Here is an 18158-nt window from a genome sequence, read left to right on the forward strand (position 1 = left end):
AATTGGAAGGAAAACTGTCATTGACATTTTCAAAACTTTGTTTTGCTTTTTTTTTCTTTTTTATTTTACAACATGTGTTTATATAATTTTTCATTTGTTTATTTGTTTAAAAGAAAAGTAGATTTATTTTAATATCACAGACCTCGGATCTTTTTAGTCGACTTCAATTTCAAAATTAAATATTTAATTATTATTAATTATTTTAAGTTTATAAAATATTTATTGCTTAATTATTTAATTTTTAACATTATATTGCTAATATTGAAAACTATTTTTTTGAAATTAAAAATCACTTCAGCAAATTAAAAATAAAAGAAATTAATTTCCACCTATTTTTAATTATTCAAAAAAAATAATGTCACAGAACGTGAATGTATAAAAACTAAAAAGTTCAATGTAACAGAGGTTATACTCATACGTTTTACACAAAAGGAAACTTTCAAACCACACAGTGCTTTCGTCACAAGAGTTTTCCAATCCAGAAACCACACTATTTCGTCAACTTTTGAAAAATAAAATTACTTTGGGTCTTCGCTTCACGAAATTTGTCCCGCGTTCACTTTATATATAGTTCTATTCAATTTAATTTCATAAAATTTATAATAATTCCATATTTGTGGAAATAAAAAAAATTTTCCCAATAGAACAAAAAAAAGAAATAGTATAAGGAAACATTTTCACATTCGCAAATTTTCATGTGTCAAGGAAATTACGTTTTTCTCTGCAGTATTAAAAACGCAGTTAAAATGAAACAGCAAAAACACAACATGTGGTAAATTGGAGCAGTAAACAAGCAACGAATGAGTTTACGGATTTGATTTATGGATTTTACCCCACTTTTATTCGTTTTCCAATTACATGGTCTCAGATGTGTTTCGCGCCAAAAAAATAGTCCAAATTATTACTCAATAAGTAAAAATGAAATTTTTACCATTTTAAAAAGAATCCCCCTCAGAATTTATAGAAAATAATAAAATTTAGAAAATACTCATGTTTTTCTACAGAATCTTTCGAAAAACAAAAAAATTCATAGGGGAAAAAAGCTAATGAATTAACATTTATTTAAATTTAAATTTGTAAAACATAATTAAAATCTTCTCAAGGCGTGCGATTATTCCTTCACTTTCTATATACATGTTTAAATTTAATAGACAAGGTTCACCGGTTTCAGATTTTCCAAAGTGAATTTAATTTAATTAAAATCAAGTTACCTACGATAATTTTCGACATTTCATAACATGATTTCATGTAACTTTTCCGCAAGGTATGACAATTAATTTGAAAAATTAAAAATTCCAATTACAAATATTATAAACAAGAATATCATAAAAAACACACACAGCGAAAAATAATAGTTGTTTCACTTAGGGGATATAAACGAAATTTACATAACTAACACAAAGTACGTGAATGATGTTCTATGGACCAAAAGAAAAAAAACGAAATGAGTGTGATAAAGATGATAAAAAATCTGTTTCACAATCCTATCTTTCGTTTTCACATATCCCTGTTTACGAGCACACTGCCAAGCTTGAGAAGAAATAGTGGGAAAGGAAAAAATAAATAAAGAAAATCCCTTCCAAAAAAACGAGTGATGAAATAAAAAATAAACTATATCAATAATAAATATAAACTGCCTACCAAAGGAGAAATAAATCAAACAAAAGATGAAACTATGAAAATTGAAAGAAAACCTGAAAAAGGAAAAAATTGGAAAATAAAAAACTAAAAAAGTTCAGAGAGAAGAAACACTGGGGAAAAAATCGAAAAACACAAACTGAAAGAGGAAAAACTGACAAAGAAGGAAAAATCGATAAAGAACAAGGAAATAAAGGAAAAAATGAAAATATTACAAAAAGTAATTAATTAATTTTCACTTTTGAAAGAAGAAAATTTCCTAAAAAAAAATTGCGAAAAAGAAAATACTAAAAGAAAAATTTATTTTAAAGAAAAACGATCCTTTGTATAAAATGAGAAAAATTTTAATATATTACTTAAAAATTTGTAATTTATTAATAGATTCCCTTATTGCCTTATTTCTAACAATTATTATTTATAATAATAATAATAATCTATCATTTATTCTCGAGTATGTTAATTAGAGCACAAAATATTCTCGCCAGAAATCACTTTTTTTCACTCATTACTATATGGCTTATTCAGGAATCTCTCAAGATGATTCTGGCAGTATACAACAATAAAATTTATCTACGACGAAACAAATAATAATAATTTAACTTATTCTAAACAGTTTATAAAAAATAAACAGTTACCCAAAACTCTCTAAACTCATACACAAATATAAAATGCTCTCATTTGATTTTATGCGCTTAACCAGCATCGACAGAAAAAATTCCAACTTATTTTAAATTCAATTAAAAAAATTAATTAATCATTTTATAATTAATTAAAAAGCAATTCATCATATCTGATTAATTAAAGATTACAAAATTAATTTCAATGAAAAAAATTAATTAATTATGGAATGAATTTAATTCATAGAAATTAATCTATCTTCTTTAACTCATCAAAATTAATTCCTAATCTTCAATTAAATAAAAGTAATAATTATTTGCTTCAATTGTTAACATTAACAATTGATTAATTCAAAAAATAGTAATTTCCCACTAATAACACTCAACATATAATATACAAAATTTCAGTTCTGACCGAAAGAAAAATTTCGAAAATTCATTCTCCTATGTACAATTCACTTAATTAAGGGGATAAAAAATATTTCTGAACTATTTGCCTCTTTTTAAAAAAAATGGAAATCGACATATACATATATATATAAACGCAGTAAAAGTGTAAAAATAAAAAAGTGTGAATCTAATACTGTAAATGTTTCTATAGCTTAACACCATTCTTTCAAAACTTAAGCACAATTATTAAATAATAAAACAATAGTTTTTTTTCTTTTAAATACTTCTCAAGTAATTTAAAAAGAATATAGAATATATAAGAAATTTGTGCACATAAAATGACAAATTTCCATCAACAACAGAAAATTGATTCATATAAATATCAATAAGGTGTGCCTTAATATTATCCAATGTTGATTAATTGTAATATCGATGTAAATGCTTAAAAATGTTTGAAAAATATTTTACAATATATAATATATATTTTTTTATAAGTACAAATTCGTTGTACTGAAAATTGTTTCAATGATTTTCAGCAAAATCTCAAGGCAACCATCGATTCACAATCAGTCTAGCGTGAAACCAGATATTTTGTTTGATCCGAGGAAAAAGACGTATAAAGATTTTCAAAGGTAAACTTTGGCGATTCAATAAATTTCGAACAAAAAAAAAAATAAATATCAAAAAATAGAAATATAATTTTACTATAGTAAAACTACAGTAAAAAGAATAATAATAGTAATAATAACGAGAAAAATAATAAAAATAATAATAAATTTAGAAAAAAGTACTTACAAAAAGGGATATTTTCTCAAAATGTTTTCTTATCGTTCTTTGTTGTATATTCTTTATACGATTTCCTCAAAAAAAAGGGGGCAAACATTCGAACAGACGAATCATTCTCTCTCGTTTGTCTTTTCATTATTAGGTTTTCTCTCCTTTTTATTCTAAAGAGATAAATCTAAATTTTATTCATCCAGGTTTTCCACGTATCCTCAATTGGCGCCAGGACGACTATTACTATGAGCACCGCTGCAAAGATGGCGATTACGACAAAGTAGATACCAAAGACCAACTTCCTGAGTCCCGAATTCTGCAGACAAGAAAAAAGGAAAAAATAAAATAAAATAAAGAAACCCCAGTGAGTCGAATGAAATGAAATATCGATTATAGATAACTCATATTCAAACTTTCAAGAATATTATTTTTTTATTTTACCGTTCGATTTTAGTACCACAAGCAAATCAAATAAATCAAACTATGCAATGTATAATATAGTGCCAAACATATAGCAATTAGTTTAAAAAAAAAACAAAGTAAAACAGTAAAATAAAAAATATAACATTTAATTTAGAATATAAAACAAAGATTAAAAAATATTCTTCAGCGATGTAATATTTCAAAATAAAAAAATTATTTTTAACGGTACTTACGGGAGCGTCCCGCCTGGCATCTGGATGCGACATGGACCCACGTGAATGCATATCTTTCATGGGGAAAGAATTAACTCTCTGGCTTCCTTGTCTGTCGGAGATACAGCCAGTAAACTGGAATTTTTTTGAAAATGTTTTTAATTAAATCATGTTAACGTGAAATTAACGATTCTTGTATTTATTTAAATATCTCTGGTGTTTGTGTGGATTTTCTGATTTTTTTCCCGCCCAGAGCATGTACAGACGTCACATATATCACTCTTAAAAACATAGAGACAAATTTTAAATTTATGCACCCGTGCTTTACAAAATATTCACCCCACAATTTTTGAAACCCACAAAATAGACAAAAAAAACATGCTTACTCAAAGATAATATTTTGGTATTTTATTATATTTATAATATAGAAATTTATTTTATTACGTATCTTGTCGAAATTTTTTTTCGAACTTTTTCAATCAAAATGAAAGTATTATATAAAGACAATTTTAATACTTTTGTGTTGGGCTTTCACGTTAATTACTCCATTCAATTAAACTCCACAATAACTAAGCGAATTACAAAACCCTCATCGTAACGCGTCTTTTATATTAATTTAACAGAAATTAAAATTTTACAAAATTAAATTAAAATTTTAATATTATAATATTATTTTTTTATTATTATTATTATTATTATTATTATTATTATTATTATTATTATTATTATTAATTAATATTAATATCTTGAAAATTAATTAAATTATTTACTCGATTATTGAAAATATAAATATACCTTTTATACAAAAAAACACTTTTTTTAATTAATTATTTTCTGGATGAAATTAAAAAAAATTGATTACCGTTAACATAAGAAACGAACAAATTTAAAACAAATAAATGGAATGTTCTTTTAATTTGATATGATTGAAGAATCACAATGTCATTGAAGTGGAGGGGGTGGAAAGGCGAGGATGAGATATATACGGGTTTCAAATCCATTAATTTAATTAAATTGCAGAAAAGACCAGAGGATTGTCACCGCCCTTAATCTAGTAATATGTAAATTGGCCTTTTGGTTTCCTTACCGTGAGGAAGAGATGAGTCAGAATGTGGAAAACCACGTACGCGACAACAATCCAAATGACCCAATCTGGAGTCAGATTGCTTCTTATTCCAAGACTGAATCCATAGAAAATGGCAATTACTGGAAAATAACAAAAAAATCCATTAATTATTAAAAAAAATAGAAACATGAAATTTAAAAAGAAATTAATTCTTCTGTTTTTTAATTCACGAAGCGCAAAAATATAACATATCTTGATATTTTATCCTACATATATATGGTCTACTAAATGCGATAATTAATAGGAAAGTAATTAATTTTTCTCTTTGCCAATTAGTAAATTTTTCTCCATTTTTCACAGAAAAAGTGAATTTATGAAAAAAAATAATTTAAAAAATTATATCTTAAAAACAAATTTGTTTTTTTATAAATTATTTTCTGTAAAAAATATTCTGTTAATTACAACTTTTTTTATCTCCTACTGTCGTTTAATATTGTTAAAAAATTTGTTTAATCAATTTAATGTGAAGAATTAAAAAAGGTAAAAAAACATAAAATAATTGTATAAGGTAAAAATATTTCTAATAAAATTGCCTTCGTGGCAGATTTAATAATGAAAAAAAAATAATAATAATAAGACTCACTTCCACAGATGTGAGCAGCGTTGCCAACAAACCAATGGGCCCAATTAAAGACGGACCTTAGTGGGGCGCCCGGATGAGGCCTCAAGGCCGCCATAAAAGGCTGAATGAAACACAAGATTGTAGTTGCTAATCCCAAGGATGCATGTATTGTTTCATCACTCCATCTTCCCAGTTGAACGAAAATCACAATAAATCCTGCGAGTGTCATCAACCAAGTGAGAATCATGAAAAATCGATGCCACTGTACAGAAAAATTTATCAATTTATTATTAATTATTACTAATATAAATTTAATAATATAATAAATAATTTTCTAATCTTCAATAAATTTCAAAATAGAAAATCAAATTATCGAAATCAATTTCGAATTTAATTTTACAAAAAAAAAATAAATATGAGACAAAATTATAAAATCGAAGCAACGAAATAAATTGAAACATAAAGTAATATTATGTATTTTTTTACCGATTATAGAAAATTATTTCTCAAAAAGAAGGAAAAATTGAGAAACAAAAATAAGAACGAAAAAGAAATTTCCTTCTTTTATTCTCAGAAAACTCTTTTAAATGCGTATATTCTTCGAGTTATTGGGTTTGTCATCTCTCGAGAAAATAGAATTCTTTTACTGTCTTTTTGCTTCTTTTTTTTGTAACTGTACAAAGAAAAGCTCAAGAGAAACTTGAAAGCTACTAGTTTATACTTTATCCTAGAATGTGAAGGACACTTACGACGAACCAGTGGTCCTTTCCGCAGCACTGAGAGCTAACCCACGTCTGTCTGTAATACCTCGCAAGAAGGATTCCAACGGATGCTGTACCAATCCAAGAAGCTAACATCAGAGCGCCATGGATTCGGAATAAAATATTACTCGCCGCTTTTATTTCACCAACATCAGACAATAATCTTGCCTCGGACGATGGCAAATAAGTAATATCATGAAATCCAACACCGTTACCTGAACAAAATAATTTCCACCATCATAATTTTTTTCTTTCATTATATTTCTTTTTCTCGCAATAATGAAAACTTTTTTTTTAATTTCAAATTAATTTCTTCCAAAACTTACTGTCACCACCGGTTCCAGATGCTACGAGAAGTTTATAAGGTGTGCGAACAAGGTCGAACTCTTGTCCATTGATAATTGTCTTTTTATCTCTTGAAAATGTACAAGAAATTATATTATCACGAATTGAGCTTGATTCGAGTTGAACTGCACCTTCCGGCTAGAAAAAGAATTTTTCACATTAATTAAATAGGTCTCGTTATTATACCTCTCTATTATACATTTGAAAATGTAGAATTTAATGAATTTTTCAATATGTCGAAAAATTATTCAAATTAAATTGAGTTGAAAAGATAATAATAATTATACGAGAAAGAAGATTCAAGTCTTCAGTTTTTTTTTCTTTTTGCTACCCCCTCCTTCCCATCCCATTATTATTATTAATGCGCCAGCACTCTTGTAATTCAAGATCATAATATTCATCCAACAATAGACTTCAATTCGCAAATTGAATAACAATCGGAACTTTGATATTGGACTTGGTATTAATTAAAATAGCAGTTTCATATTCAATAAACTTTTCTCAATATAAGCTGTCTGTATCTTTAGATATGAAATGTTTTAATTAATATTTCAAATTATTAACTTTTACAATATCTTTCAGGTTTAAGAAACTCTATTAAGGTCGTATGATAAATTTAGTCTTTTATATAAGACAAGTCATTGAAAATTCTATCATCCAATTATAGTATTTTTTAAAATTAAAATTTATTAGGTACATATACTTTATATTAAATATTAATTTTTTAAAAATTTTCAAAAAGATAAGTTGAACTTTGATTAATTTTTTTCGTAACTATTTTTAGCTCGAGATTTTAAATTTATGCTAATTTTAAATATATGACGTTATGATGTATCACGTGATTTTAAGAAATTTCCAATTTGTCATTTGCATACCGTGCGAATTCGTTGGTTTTTTCTTCCTGTATTCCAAGACATGTAAAGACCCACTCGACCTCCCTCGTCCACACATTCAACGACACTGTCATCTCCCTAAAAAGAAATTTAAAACTTTATTGTTTTCTTACACAAAAATAGATTTTCTTAAATATAAAATTTTATAAACTTCATTTTAAATGCAACAATCGGACAAAAAATTGTTTAATTTATCAATTGAGTAAAAATTCGTTTAATATGCTCCAGTCAATAAATCCATGGAGTTACAATTCAAATGTATTAATTAATTCATCCCAAGTTCACAATTAGTAAAAATAATCGCAATTTAAAAATAGTATAAAGTCTCATTAAAAGAAAATTATTTACAAAATTATTCATACATAACTTTATGAATAAAAATGAATATCTTTATAGATAAAACAAAAAATTACCATTTTACTATCCATGGACAGTCCAACTGCAACATATCTCGCATCTTTTCCTTGCATTTCAAAAATGTAGCGTTCACCACGAACAATAACAGCTACAACAGCAGCACAATTTTTTTCCTTCTCACAACCAGACGGAGATCCAAAACAAATTTTAGTTGTTCCACAGCCATCGTAGAATACATCTTGGCCATAGTCGATCTGAAAAAAAATCGCATGATACACAATTACAAATTAAATCTTTTATAACCTTGGAATTATTAAAAAAAAACAGAATCAAAAATCAGCGAGTGTATAATTCGTTTCGTCAAAGTCGCGGAAAAGTTTGACGACCAGCCTTCAACTTAAAGTTAGATATGGTACGGGAAGCAGACTTCATGGTAGAATAATCACGACTCACAATTACCGCACCTTGCTGACTTTTGCATTCCGTTTGTCTTCAATTTATCATGTCGTTTCACTAACCATTGTTGAATTTTCAAATTCCGGACAACGGAAATTATATATTATATAGTCGGGAAAATTAGAGAAATTAAACATTAAAAAAGTCTAATTTTTTCAAAAATTATGTTAAACAAATAAAACAAAACTTTGACCTAGTAATGAATTTAGAAAAATAAAAAACCAAAAATACTTACATTCAGTGGGGTTGGACGATAATAAGGTGGAGTTGTCGTTCTAGGATTTTTCATTTGAGGCGCAGAAGTGTCCACAACGGCGGAACTTTTCAAGACTGTTATTCGCGGTGATTCCACCCCAATCCAATACGTAGCATAGTCCTGGAGGAAAGTTGAGCTATGAGAAGGAGAGAAAAAAACATACCAAAGTTTAAAAAAGTCGTGAAAAGAAAAGAAAACCAACAAAAGCGAAATACGAGATGAAAAGGTAATAACAGGGAAAAGGTGATTAGTAACGACTGCATCGTCGAGAACCGCACCGAGAGAAAACGAATTTACAACTTGTCATGCTAGCCAGTCGCACCACAAAATTCGATTTTATACTTTTTTAAAGCCCTCAATTCTAAAGCATTTTATTTAAAAAAAGGATTTTATAATTTCATCTTTTTTCACACTTTAACTTTTCTTTTAATTTACTTTTTTTTCATCATTTAATGAAACTATCCAGAAATAACGAAATCTAATTTTAAACTTTTCAAAATTTTTTTTTAAACTACAGACATTTATAGAAATAACTTTTAATATTAAGTTAGGAATGTTTTTACAAATAAAACTTACAAAAAGAGAATTTAAATATAATTTTAAAAAATAGATTTTAATTTTTCCTATGGCAAAACAATTTTTAGATACTTACTTGAAAACAACATTTCCTTCGTAATTATCAGGTGCCTGCCAGTCAAATTCCATATTCCTCTTGTCTTCTTTACTAACGTGAGTTACAGCATTCTGAAAGAAAACCAAACAGTTATTCATTAAACGTTTGAAATGGAACATTGAATTAAAACGGGATTTAAAATTATTTAATCATTATAATACCTATAAAAATTATTATATTCATAAACAAAAAATTACTTTATTATCATTATCAATATTGTTAATGATTAATTCACAAATTTCTTTTCTTGAATTTTTTAAATTTAGCCATATTAATAAAAGGAATAAAATAAAATCAATTTATTATTTTTTTCCATTAAAAAGAATTTTTACTTTAGAAAAATGCACCGTTTATTTTTCTATCTTCATTCAGAGAAAACAAGTTCATTTCAATTTTGTCACACGTTTGTCCTCATTTTCAAGTATTTATTATTATATCTAAAGTCTCTCAGTACTTTCAGAACTTATGTGAATTACTTTTTGAAAAAAAAGTAGTCACGAAAATATTTTTTCTCATTCATATATTATGATGAAAAGCTATTTTCAAAATAAGAAACTTCCTTTCTTCGCAAAAAAATGAAAATTGAAAACTTCAAGTTTTGACAGAGTTTAAAATTAAATTATTAAATTAAATTTTTAATAAAATAAATAACAAAAAAAAATTTTACTTACATTAGAACCTTCGGAGCATTGAACGTGTTTCGTTAAACGTGGCAAGTTTGAAAATTCACCGACATATCGTCCATTATCAATATCACGGGCAACAATAAAAAAGCCCTGATATGGAAGTCCCTCCGAACTTCCAAGAATCAATCGAACTCTTTTGCCTGCACTCGATGGCCAAATTTCATATGGAGGAGGTGAATTTTGTCTTGCTGTATTTGGATGACCAGGTACCATTGAGAAACATGTTTTCTTTGGTGCACCTGATGAATAACCAACGACAATTGTAGGCAGCACAAGATTTCCCAGGAGCAAGATGGAAAGAGATAACTTCTTTACTGTAAAATAAAATAATTATTATTATATCACTTGGCAAATATACAGAAAGAGAGAAAACGAAGTTTTCTCTTATATCAATTTATAAATATTACATTTTTTTTTACAAAAATGTACAAAAAGATATTCATTACATAAAAAATTCATATTAAAAAAAAATAATAAATATAAATAATAAAATAATAAATAATAATAAATAATACTAACTAAAATAATAATATAAATAACAAAAATAAAATAAATAATAAAAGAAATATAAAAATAAATGATGGAAAAAATTTACATAAGAGTAATTTTTAGTTATATACAAAGAGCAGTTGTTAAAAATATTAATGTTCTGTACCATATAATTTTTTCATTAAAGTAGAGAAGAAATACAAAAAACCATTTATGGATAATATTCATCTTTATTCTACTTTAAATAATAAGATGTTAATATCTTTTACATTCTTATAATAACAATGTAAACATAAATATAATATTTTATGTTAATTTATGTTTCTAATTAAGTAATTTATACTACATGCGTATTTCGAACAAAATTAATATTTTAATAAAAAGCAATTCTTTTCAAATAAAAGAAATTAATAATTTATTAAATAATAAATAAATAATAAAATAAAAAATTACAATAATCTTAAAACTTGAAATACTTAGAAAGTTCCGTTTTTTGCAACGAAAATAAAGTGATTATTATTTCCGGCGCATAAAATTAAAGAAAAAAAAGTTCTCTTTCTTCCGCGCCGAGGTTTTACTGTCTTCATTGATAATAATAATTTAATTATCTTTTAATGTTTAATTTTCATAAAAATATATAAACGTCACCGAATTAACGTCTACGGAGAAAAATCATTATCCGACTTTGTACTGGGATCATTGTTACCGAGAAATGAGCACAAGGTTTCAAGTACATACATTAATTTGCGGTCGACATTCGTGTATGCGTCAACAACTATACATGCAATGCCATGTCATTAGCTATGGTTTATTGGTCACCCATCTATATAGGTAGCGGTTGAGCAAGTGCTCAAAATGCGACAAAAAGTATCCAATTCCAATCCACAAACTCAGATTTATGGAAATTCAAACGAACAATGTAAATAACCAAAGGGTAAATTCAATTGAGAGAAACCGATTTTAACATTTTTTTCAGGGAAATATAATAAATATAAATTAATTAAAGAATATAAACTAAACCCCGGGGTATTGTAAAACAAAAAAAAACGACTCTAAAGATAAAATACAAAATAATATTGCTGTAACAATAATTAATTATTTTATAATTAAGAGCAATAATTATTTTCCGTTATGTTTGAAAATAATTTTTTTTTTAATTTCTAATTTTTATTTCTCATTATGAAAATTTTTAATTTCCAAATTTGTTTTTTTTTAATTGAAAGAATAAAGTTTATCAATCATAAAATGGAAAAATGGTTTCCCTTATGTAATATTTAAATTATTATACGGTTGAGGGAAGTTCGCATTCCTATATATATATATGAATAAGCACGTGATTAAATTTTGTTACTCTACAGAATTTTGCATATAGTGTGTTACAACTTTTTCCCCTGCAATAGAAAACACTCGATATAAATTGCTTCCCATGCATTTTTTAAGAATCAATGAGGTCGTAAGGAACATAAAAGGTTATCGACCACTCGGGCACATTGCGTGACTTAAAGTGCAAATAGAAAAGTTTACCCCATGAACACGAAAGAAAGTGCTTAGAGGGAGTAAAAATATTAAAAAAAAAAGAAGTCGAAGAAACCGAAAAAATATTATCTAACAATGAATATGAAATTCAGGAATTTCGATTTTAGAATTCTCAGAGAATTTACGAATTTAGAAAAAAATAATTTTAAAACATTTAATACACTCATGAATGGAATTTCCGATTCTGGGTTTTTCCATGATATAATTAAAAAGAAATTCGAACATGAATCATGTGAAAGCATGTTAAATGAAATTAAAAACAAATTAAGTTATTTTGGGTGGAAAAGTTAACATTCCGTTTATAATGCTCATCTCCTATTTGAACTGCATTAAAAGAGCATTGTAAGCTTTCTGTGTAATTTCTTTATATGCCATAATCAAGATTTGCTGAATCAGAGAAAGATTATAAATTAAATGCACCATTAATGCCTTCATTCGAAATATTGAATAATTTCTAACATAAGACAGAATGATTCACGTCTTTTACAAACACATACAGACAACATAAAAATCTCAATTTACATAATTACTTTATACCTCATTTATTTTATTCATACATGTCAATCTATATTTATTTTATTTCACCAGTCATCTCAAATCCTTTTTTATATAATTTATTTACTATATACGTTATATTTAATTTATCTACTTATTTTCTTCTTTATTTTCTAATTTTAAGAATGATTTTAAAATTTGTGATTTAAAAAAAAAACAAAAAAGAGGAAAAATTATTGTACAATACATGTAATAAAAAATTATGACAAAAATTCAAAATTAAAACCAAAAATCCTGGTAAACAGTTTAGAAACTTTTAACTTTCCCTGTCCAGTTCACTTTATTACTCTATAATTCTTTTCAGAAACGGAAAATATAAAGTAACTTCCCATAAATCATGACTAAGCGTGGCTTGGAACGCGGAAAACTTTCAAGAGAAAAAAACTTTTATTTTAACGCATCTGAATAAATATATATATTACAAAATTTCAATTACCATATATAGAAAACAAGATTGCAAATATTGTTATCAATTATTGATTAAATTAAGGAAAAAGGAAAAAAAATATAATAATGATAAAGGTTTATGCAATTATTTTTAAACAATATTCAATTATTTTTCTCAATAAAAAAAATTAGCTTGGATAAAAAAAGAAGAAAAATAAAAACTAACGGAATTACTTTACAAATCATGAGTCATCATTTACTTGGGAGTGTTACGTTCTGCATTTATAATGAGAAGCATATAAATAAAATCTTCTTAGTTCTTACGTTAAAATATCAAGATAACAGAATAACAAGACAGTATAATATACGTTTTTATAATAAAAAAATAAATAAATTACGTTTTTGCAACATTTGTCTCAAACTAATAAATATATTAAAAAAACTGTATTCCAGAGGTAAAAATGGAATTTAATTAAAACCAATTTGTTTTATACAAATAACGTTTTTTCAAGAGAATTTTTTTTTGAATCAAAGGAATGAACATTTTAAATAAAAAATTTTTTTTATTTAACTTATAATTTTATTATTGAACCAAATTTTTCCCGGAAGTTTATTTAAAAAAAAAAATCTGTATTGTTGTAAACATAATTATTTTAAATTCTTTTCCGTTATTGTTTTTCTACAATTTTTATATACAAGCACGAGTTGAGATTAAGAAACTGAGATTTCTACTTGAATGTGAAGGTTGCGATAAGTGTGCAAATCATTCTTCTGATTAAAGTATGACCTTATTTTATTTTCTATATAGGTGTGTGCTAAATTTTTCGTCAGTATTTACTCATATGTCTCAATGTTAATCATTTTAACCATTATTTTTCCTATTTTAGAATATATGACATACTTTGCAAATTCAATGTAAAGAAAAAAACCTATTTAAAAAAGAACAGTTAAAAAAAGAATTACAATTTTTGTCAATTTTAAAACTTTAAAAAATTATAATTTTTTAAAAATAATTTTTGGATAAATTTATTTTTATAAATATAGTAAATAATTAAATATTAATGATATTTAAATAATAAATATAATTAAATAATTATTTAAAATAATTTTAAAGTTAATTTTTTTAATTTAGAGCACGATATGATATAAACTTGGTAATTAAGTGATTCCAAAGAAATGTAAAACAGACTAAAAATTTCCTCATACCCTTTCACACGATTGTAGTTCATATACTCGTGAAAGAGATACTTTCTAATTGTAAGTTATGATAGCAGAATATGCGTGGTACACAATGTGGGATTAGAACAATGACATCAATAAAATATGCATTGAACGATAGAAAGATAAAAATATAATGTCCCTACAAAATAATCGGTAAAAAAGCAAAATTGCCTTTTTTTTACGAGAACACGCTTATCTTTCACTCGCATAGAAAATCAACATGAATGCTCTAATTTAAAAATTTATATTTATCCTAACAAGTGTTTCACAAAATTCGTTCTTCATTCAATTATAAAAAAAATCACTCTAAATCATTTCACATAAATAATTTCAAACAAAAATTTTTAAATAATTCTAATAACCATTTTTTAAAATAAAATTTAATAAATAAAATTAACTATCATAACATAACATACCATTGATAAATTTTAAAATAAAAGATTTTTACAAAATCAAATTTTGACATTGACATCAATTAAAATTTGCAAAATAAATGACAAATTTTTTACTGTTGATTGAAAAAGTATTTTTATAAAATCCCTATATAAATCATAATTTTTTTTTAATTTGCGTGTGTTATGAAAAACATAAAAAAAAATTGAACCATCATTTATCAAAATTCTTCGTTATTATTAATGTGAAATGAATAGAGTGTTTGGTAGTTAATAATGTCGTATGTCGCTATTGCAATTAGACCAGTTCATGTCAATTGCACTTCTGTCAATCGAATTATAGCGACGATCGATTCTGGCACTCACAGTCTATTCGTACCGATAAATGGCGATGACGAGGAAGTAATTAAATCGCGGTATTTCAAATTATTATTTATTGATTATTGTAAATTTAAAAATTCTATCATTGTAAATTCATATAATAATAGTTTAAAATTAATTTAGATTATTCAATATATTCTCCAAGAATTTATTTTTTGTAAGTAAGAAAACTTTTAGTCATTTCATATTTTGAGTTAAAATAATAATTATTATTTAAAATCATTATTTCAAATAAATATTTGTATGAAATTGTAAAATTATTTTAAAAGCAACACGAATTCATATATTGGACAGGAAATTGATGGATTTACGTATTACATACGCTATCAATTAATTCAAACGTTCCAAATACACGTCAGGTCACTGAACGAAAAGCCCATCTAGTATACTTCAATGTCGCATTATTTTATCGTCATGACAACCTTAACTTTTATTAAGATCTTTTTTTTCCAACGTGCAAAAATTAATATCCCATAATAACTAGATAATACTAGGTGACACAAATTGTTTTCAAAATAAAAAAAAACACCTAGATAGATAATAATGTCATTGAAAAATCAATTTTACGAAGGCTTTACAATTTTTTTTTTCTTTTAATTTTTGTTCTCAAATAGATTAAAAAATTTTTAATATCTTACAGCGATATTCAAAGAAATTTATTTAGAAAAATATTTTTCGTTTAAAAATATATTTGCTAAAAATTCTTTAAATAAATTAAATTAATATTTTAGTCATTAAATTAAAAAACTTTTAATTTAAAAAAGGTTTGAAGTTGAAAAAATATAATTAAAAATAATTAATTATTCTGATTATATAGAGAAAATTTTGAACTTGTATTGTAAAAATTGTAAACAATAACAAAAGTTTTGATGGAGAATAATTATTATTGACTTTATATTGAATCAACATTATTTAAAGAAATAAAACGTTCCATAATAATTGACTTCTATGTAAAGAGTTATGAATTTGAAAAATTTCCCTTTCACATATACATCAAGGTTAAATGTAAACACCGAAAACTATTTAATTACGAGTTATATAATATTGAGAGACGAGCGATAAATGTTGCAATCGCTAAAGATAATATGTGTAATACAATATACGCGTAATAATTTATAAATGAACGTATTAATGATCTTCAATTATTATATTATCAATTTTCCTACAATATTTATTTCCGCTTGATAAAAATCTTGATTAAGATTAAAAAAAAGAAATTCAATTAATTAAACGATTAATCAATAATTCATTAAAAAAGTTTTAATTAATTGATTGTCATAAAATCATAAATTTTTCATTTCTTTCAAATCTAATAAAATCAGAACATTTTTATGGAATGTAATGTATAAATTTATTTATTAAGTTAATTCATCAAAAATGGATTAATCGTTTAATTAATACATATATAATAATGAGTTTTAAATTAAATTTATTCATTTAATTAGTATGCTTTAATTGAATTAATTAAAAAAAAGATTATTTAATAATAAAAAGCTTTAAAATATATTTTTTAATTTTAAAGTTATAATTATTTTTGAAAGTTTTATGGAGAGTTTAAAAAAATATATTGATAGATATTTAAAACGTTTGCAAAAGTAGGTCTCCAGAAGTTTTATAGATATACCGTAAGAATTCACGGTGAGGCAAGATTTCTGAATGAAAAAATTTTAATTTCAAATTTTCTTTAAGATAAAATAGGTATATCTATTTAAAATCCGATATTTTCGAGGGACAAAATTTAATTAATCAATTAATTTCTAATTAAACAATTTACTGGCAAATTATATGTATAAAAATTCGAAATATTTTTACATGAATAAATAAAAATTGATAATTTTCAAAAATATGAAATATTTTTTTTCTATTTTAAAATAATATTTATTAAAATTTTTAAAAAGTTTTTTTATCACTTAATAAATATTCAAATTTTTGGTTAAATTTAATATTCCAAATTACTTTTTGCTAAAAACATTTTGAGCTAAAATTTTTTTAAATTTTAGTTAATTAAGAGACACAATTATAAATTGTAATTAATTAAATTTATCGAAATTTTTGGGAAACAATAAAAGTTTATATTTTTTTTCAACGCCTAAGTCTAATTTTCAAAAGCCTATAATTATACTCTTCTGAAGACAAAACTTAAAATACAAACTCATCTAAATATTTTGATATCCAAGGATTCACAAGTTAGAAAGAAAAATAGAAAATTTTCCTGTTAGTTAAAGTCTTTGCGGAAAAGATCACGTTTTTTTGCAGTTGACTTACGAGTTTTCATGATGTTGCTAAAAATGCTTTAATTCTTCAAAGATCGTATTTTCTACACCTTCAATATGTATACATAAATAAAACAACTGTCTAAAGAAGAGAAATTTGTGAAAACAAAGTGAAACCAAGTTCCGAATTCAATACGCACTAGATCGACACTTTTTTTTTTTAAATAATCCACCTATCGAAAAATCATGAGTTTCAGAAAATTTCTTCCAAATTCAACCTTAACACTTAACACTGATAAACACTAATAAACACTAATAATAAATAAAAAAAATCTACACACACACAATTAAAATCCACAATATTTTCGAAGAGCAATTATTTTCTTTGCAAATATTTAATCTTTAATTTTTTTCTATTTCAATTTCAAAACTATAATCCCAATGCGCAGGTCGCAAAACTTTCACGGCAATAACACGTTTTTTGAATATTTATATTTTAAAAAAAATGTTTGTCTATGTTTTGGTGAATTTTTTTTTTTCAAAAAGAATTTGAAACACCTGTTGATAGTGAGGAGAGCATAGTTCTTACGAGAACCACACCTTACAAGAGACCGTACGGTTGTACAGGAATACACGGATATTCCTTTCGAATACATGGATCGAAAGGCCCTCGCCCGCGCGAATATTTCAGGGCCGTAAGAATTCTTGGTATTCAAAGGTCCCTGGGACAAATAAACTTGACCAATTCCTTCGAGACTATATATCTATATACATTTTACGATTCACATCTGGGATAATATCAGAACTTAAAT

The 18158-nt window shown here is 25.1% G+C and overlaps 1 protein-coding gene across 1 annotated transcript; it reads right to left on the reverse strand.

Annotated features, from left to right (window-relative positions):
- Positions 1-1990: 1990 nt before the first annotated feature.
- LOC127283349 (putative ferric-chelate reductase 1 homolog) lies at positions 1991-17978 on the reverse strand. Its single transcript, XM_051308147.1, has 12 exons — positions 17399-17978; positions 10158-10486; positions 9466-9557; positions 8793-8949; positions 8158-8355; positions 7727-7822; positions 6833-6989; positions 6495-6721; positions 5767-6007; positions 5145-5263; positions 4079-4192; positions 1991-3738 (listed from the first exon to the last, which is right to left on the reverse strand). The coding sequence occupies exons 1-12, from the start codon at positions 17406-17408 to the stop codon at positions 3607-3609; spliced, it is 1872 nt and encodes a 623-aa protein (XP_051164104.1). The 5' UTR covers positions 17409-17978; the 3' UTR covers positions 1991-3606.
- Between the last annotated feature and the right edge of the window lie 180 nt (positions 17979-18158).

This window comes from Leptopilina boulardi, unplaced genomic scaffold (genome assembly GCF_019393585.1).
Source record: "Leptopilina boulardi isolate dan_hultmark-lab unplaced genomic scaffold, ZJU_Lbou_2.1 LbouV2_119, whole genome shotgun sequence".
Lineage (NCBI taxonomy): Eukaryota > Metazoa > Arthropoda > Insecta > Hymenoptera > Figitidae > Leptopilina > Leptopilina boulardi.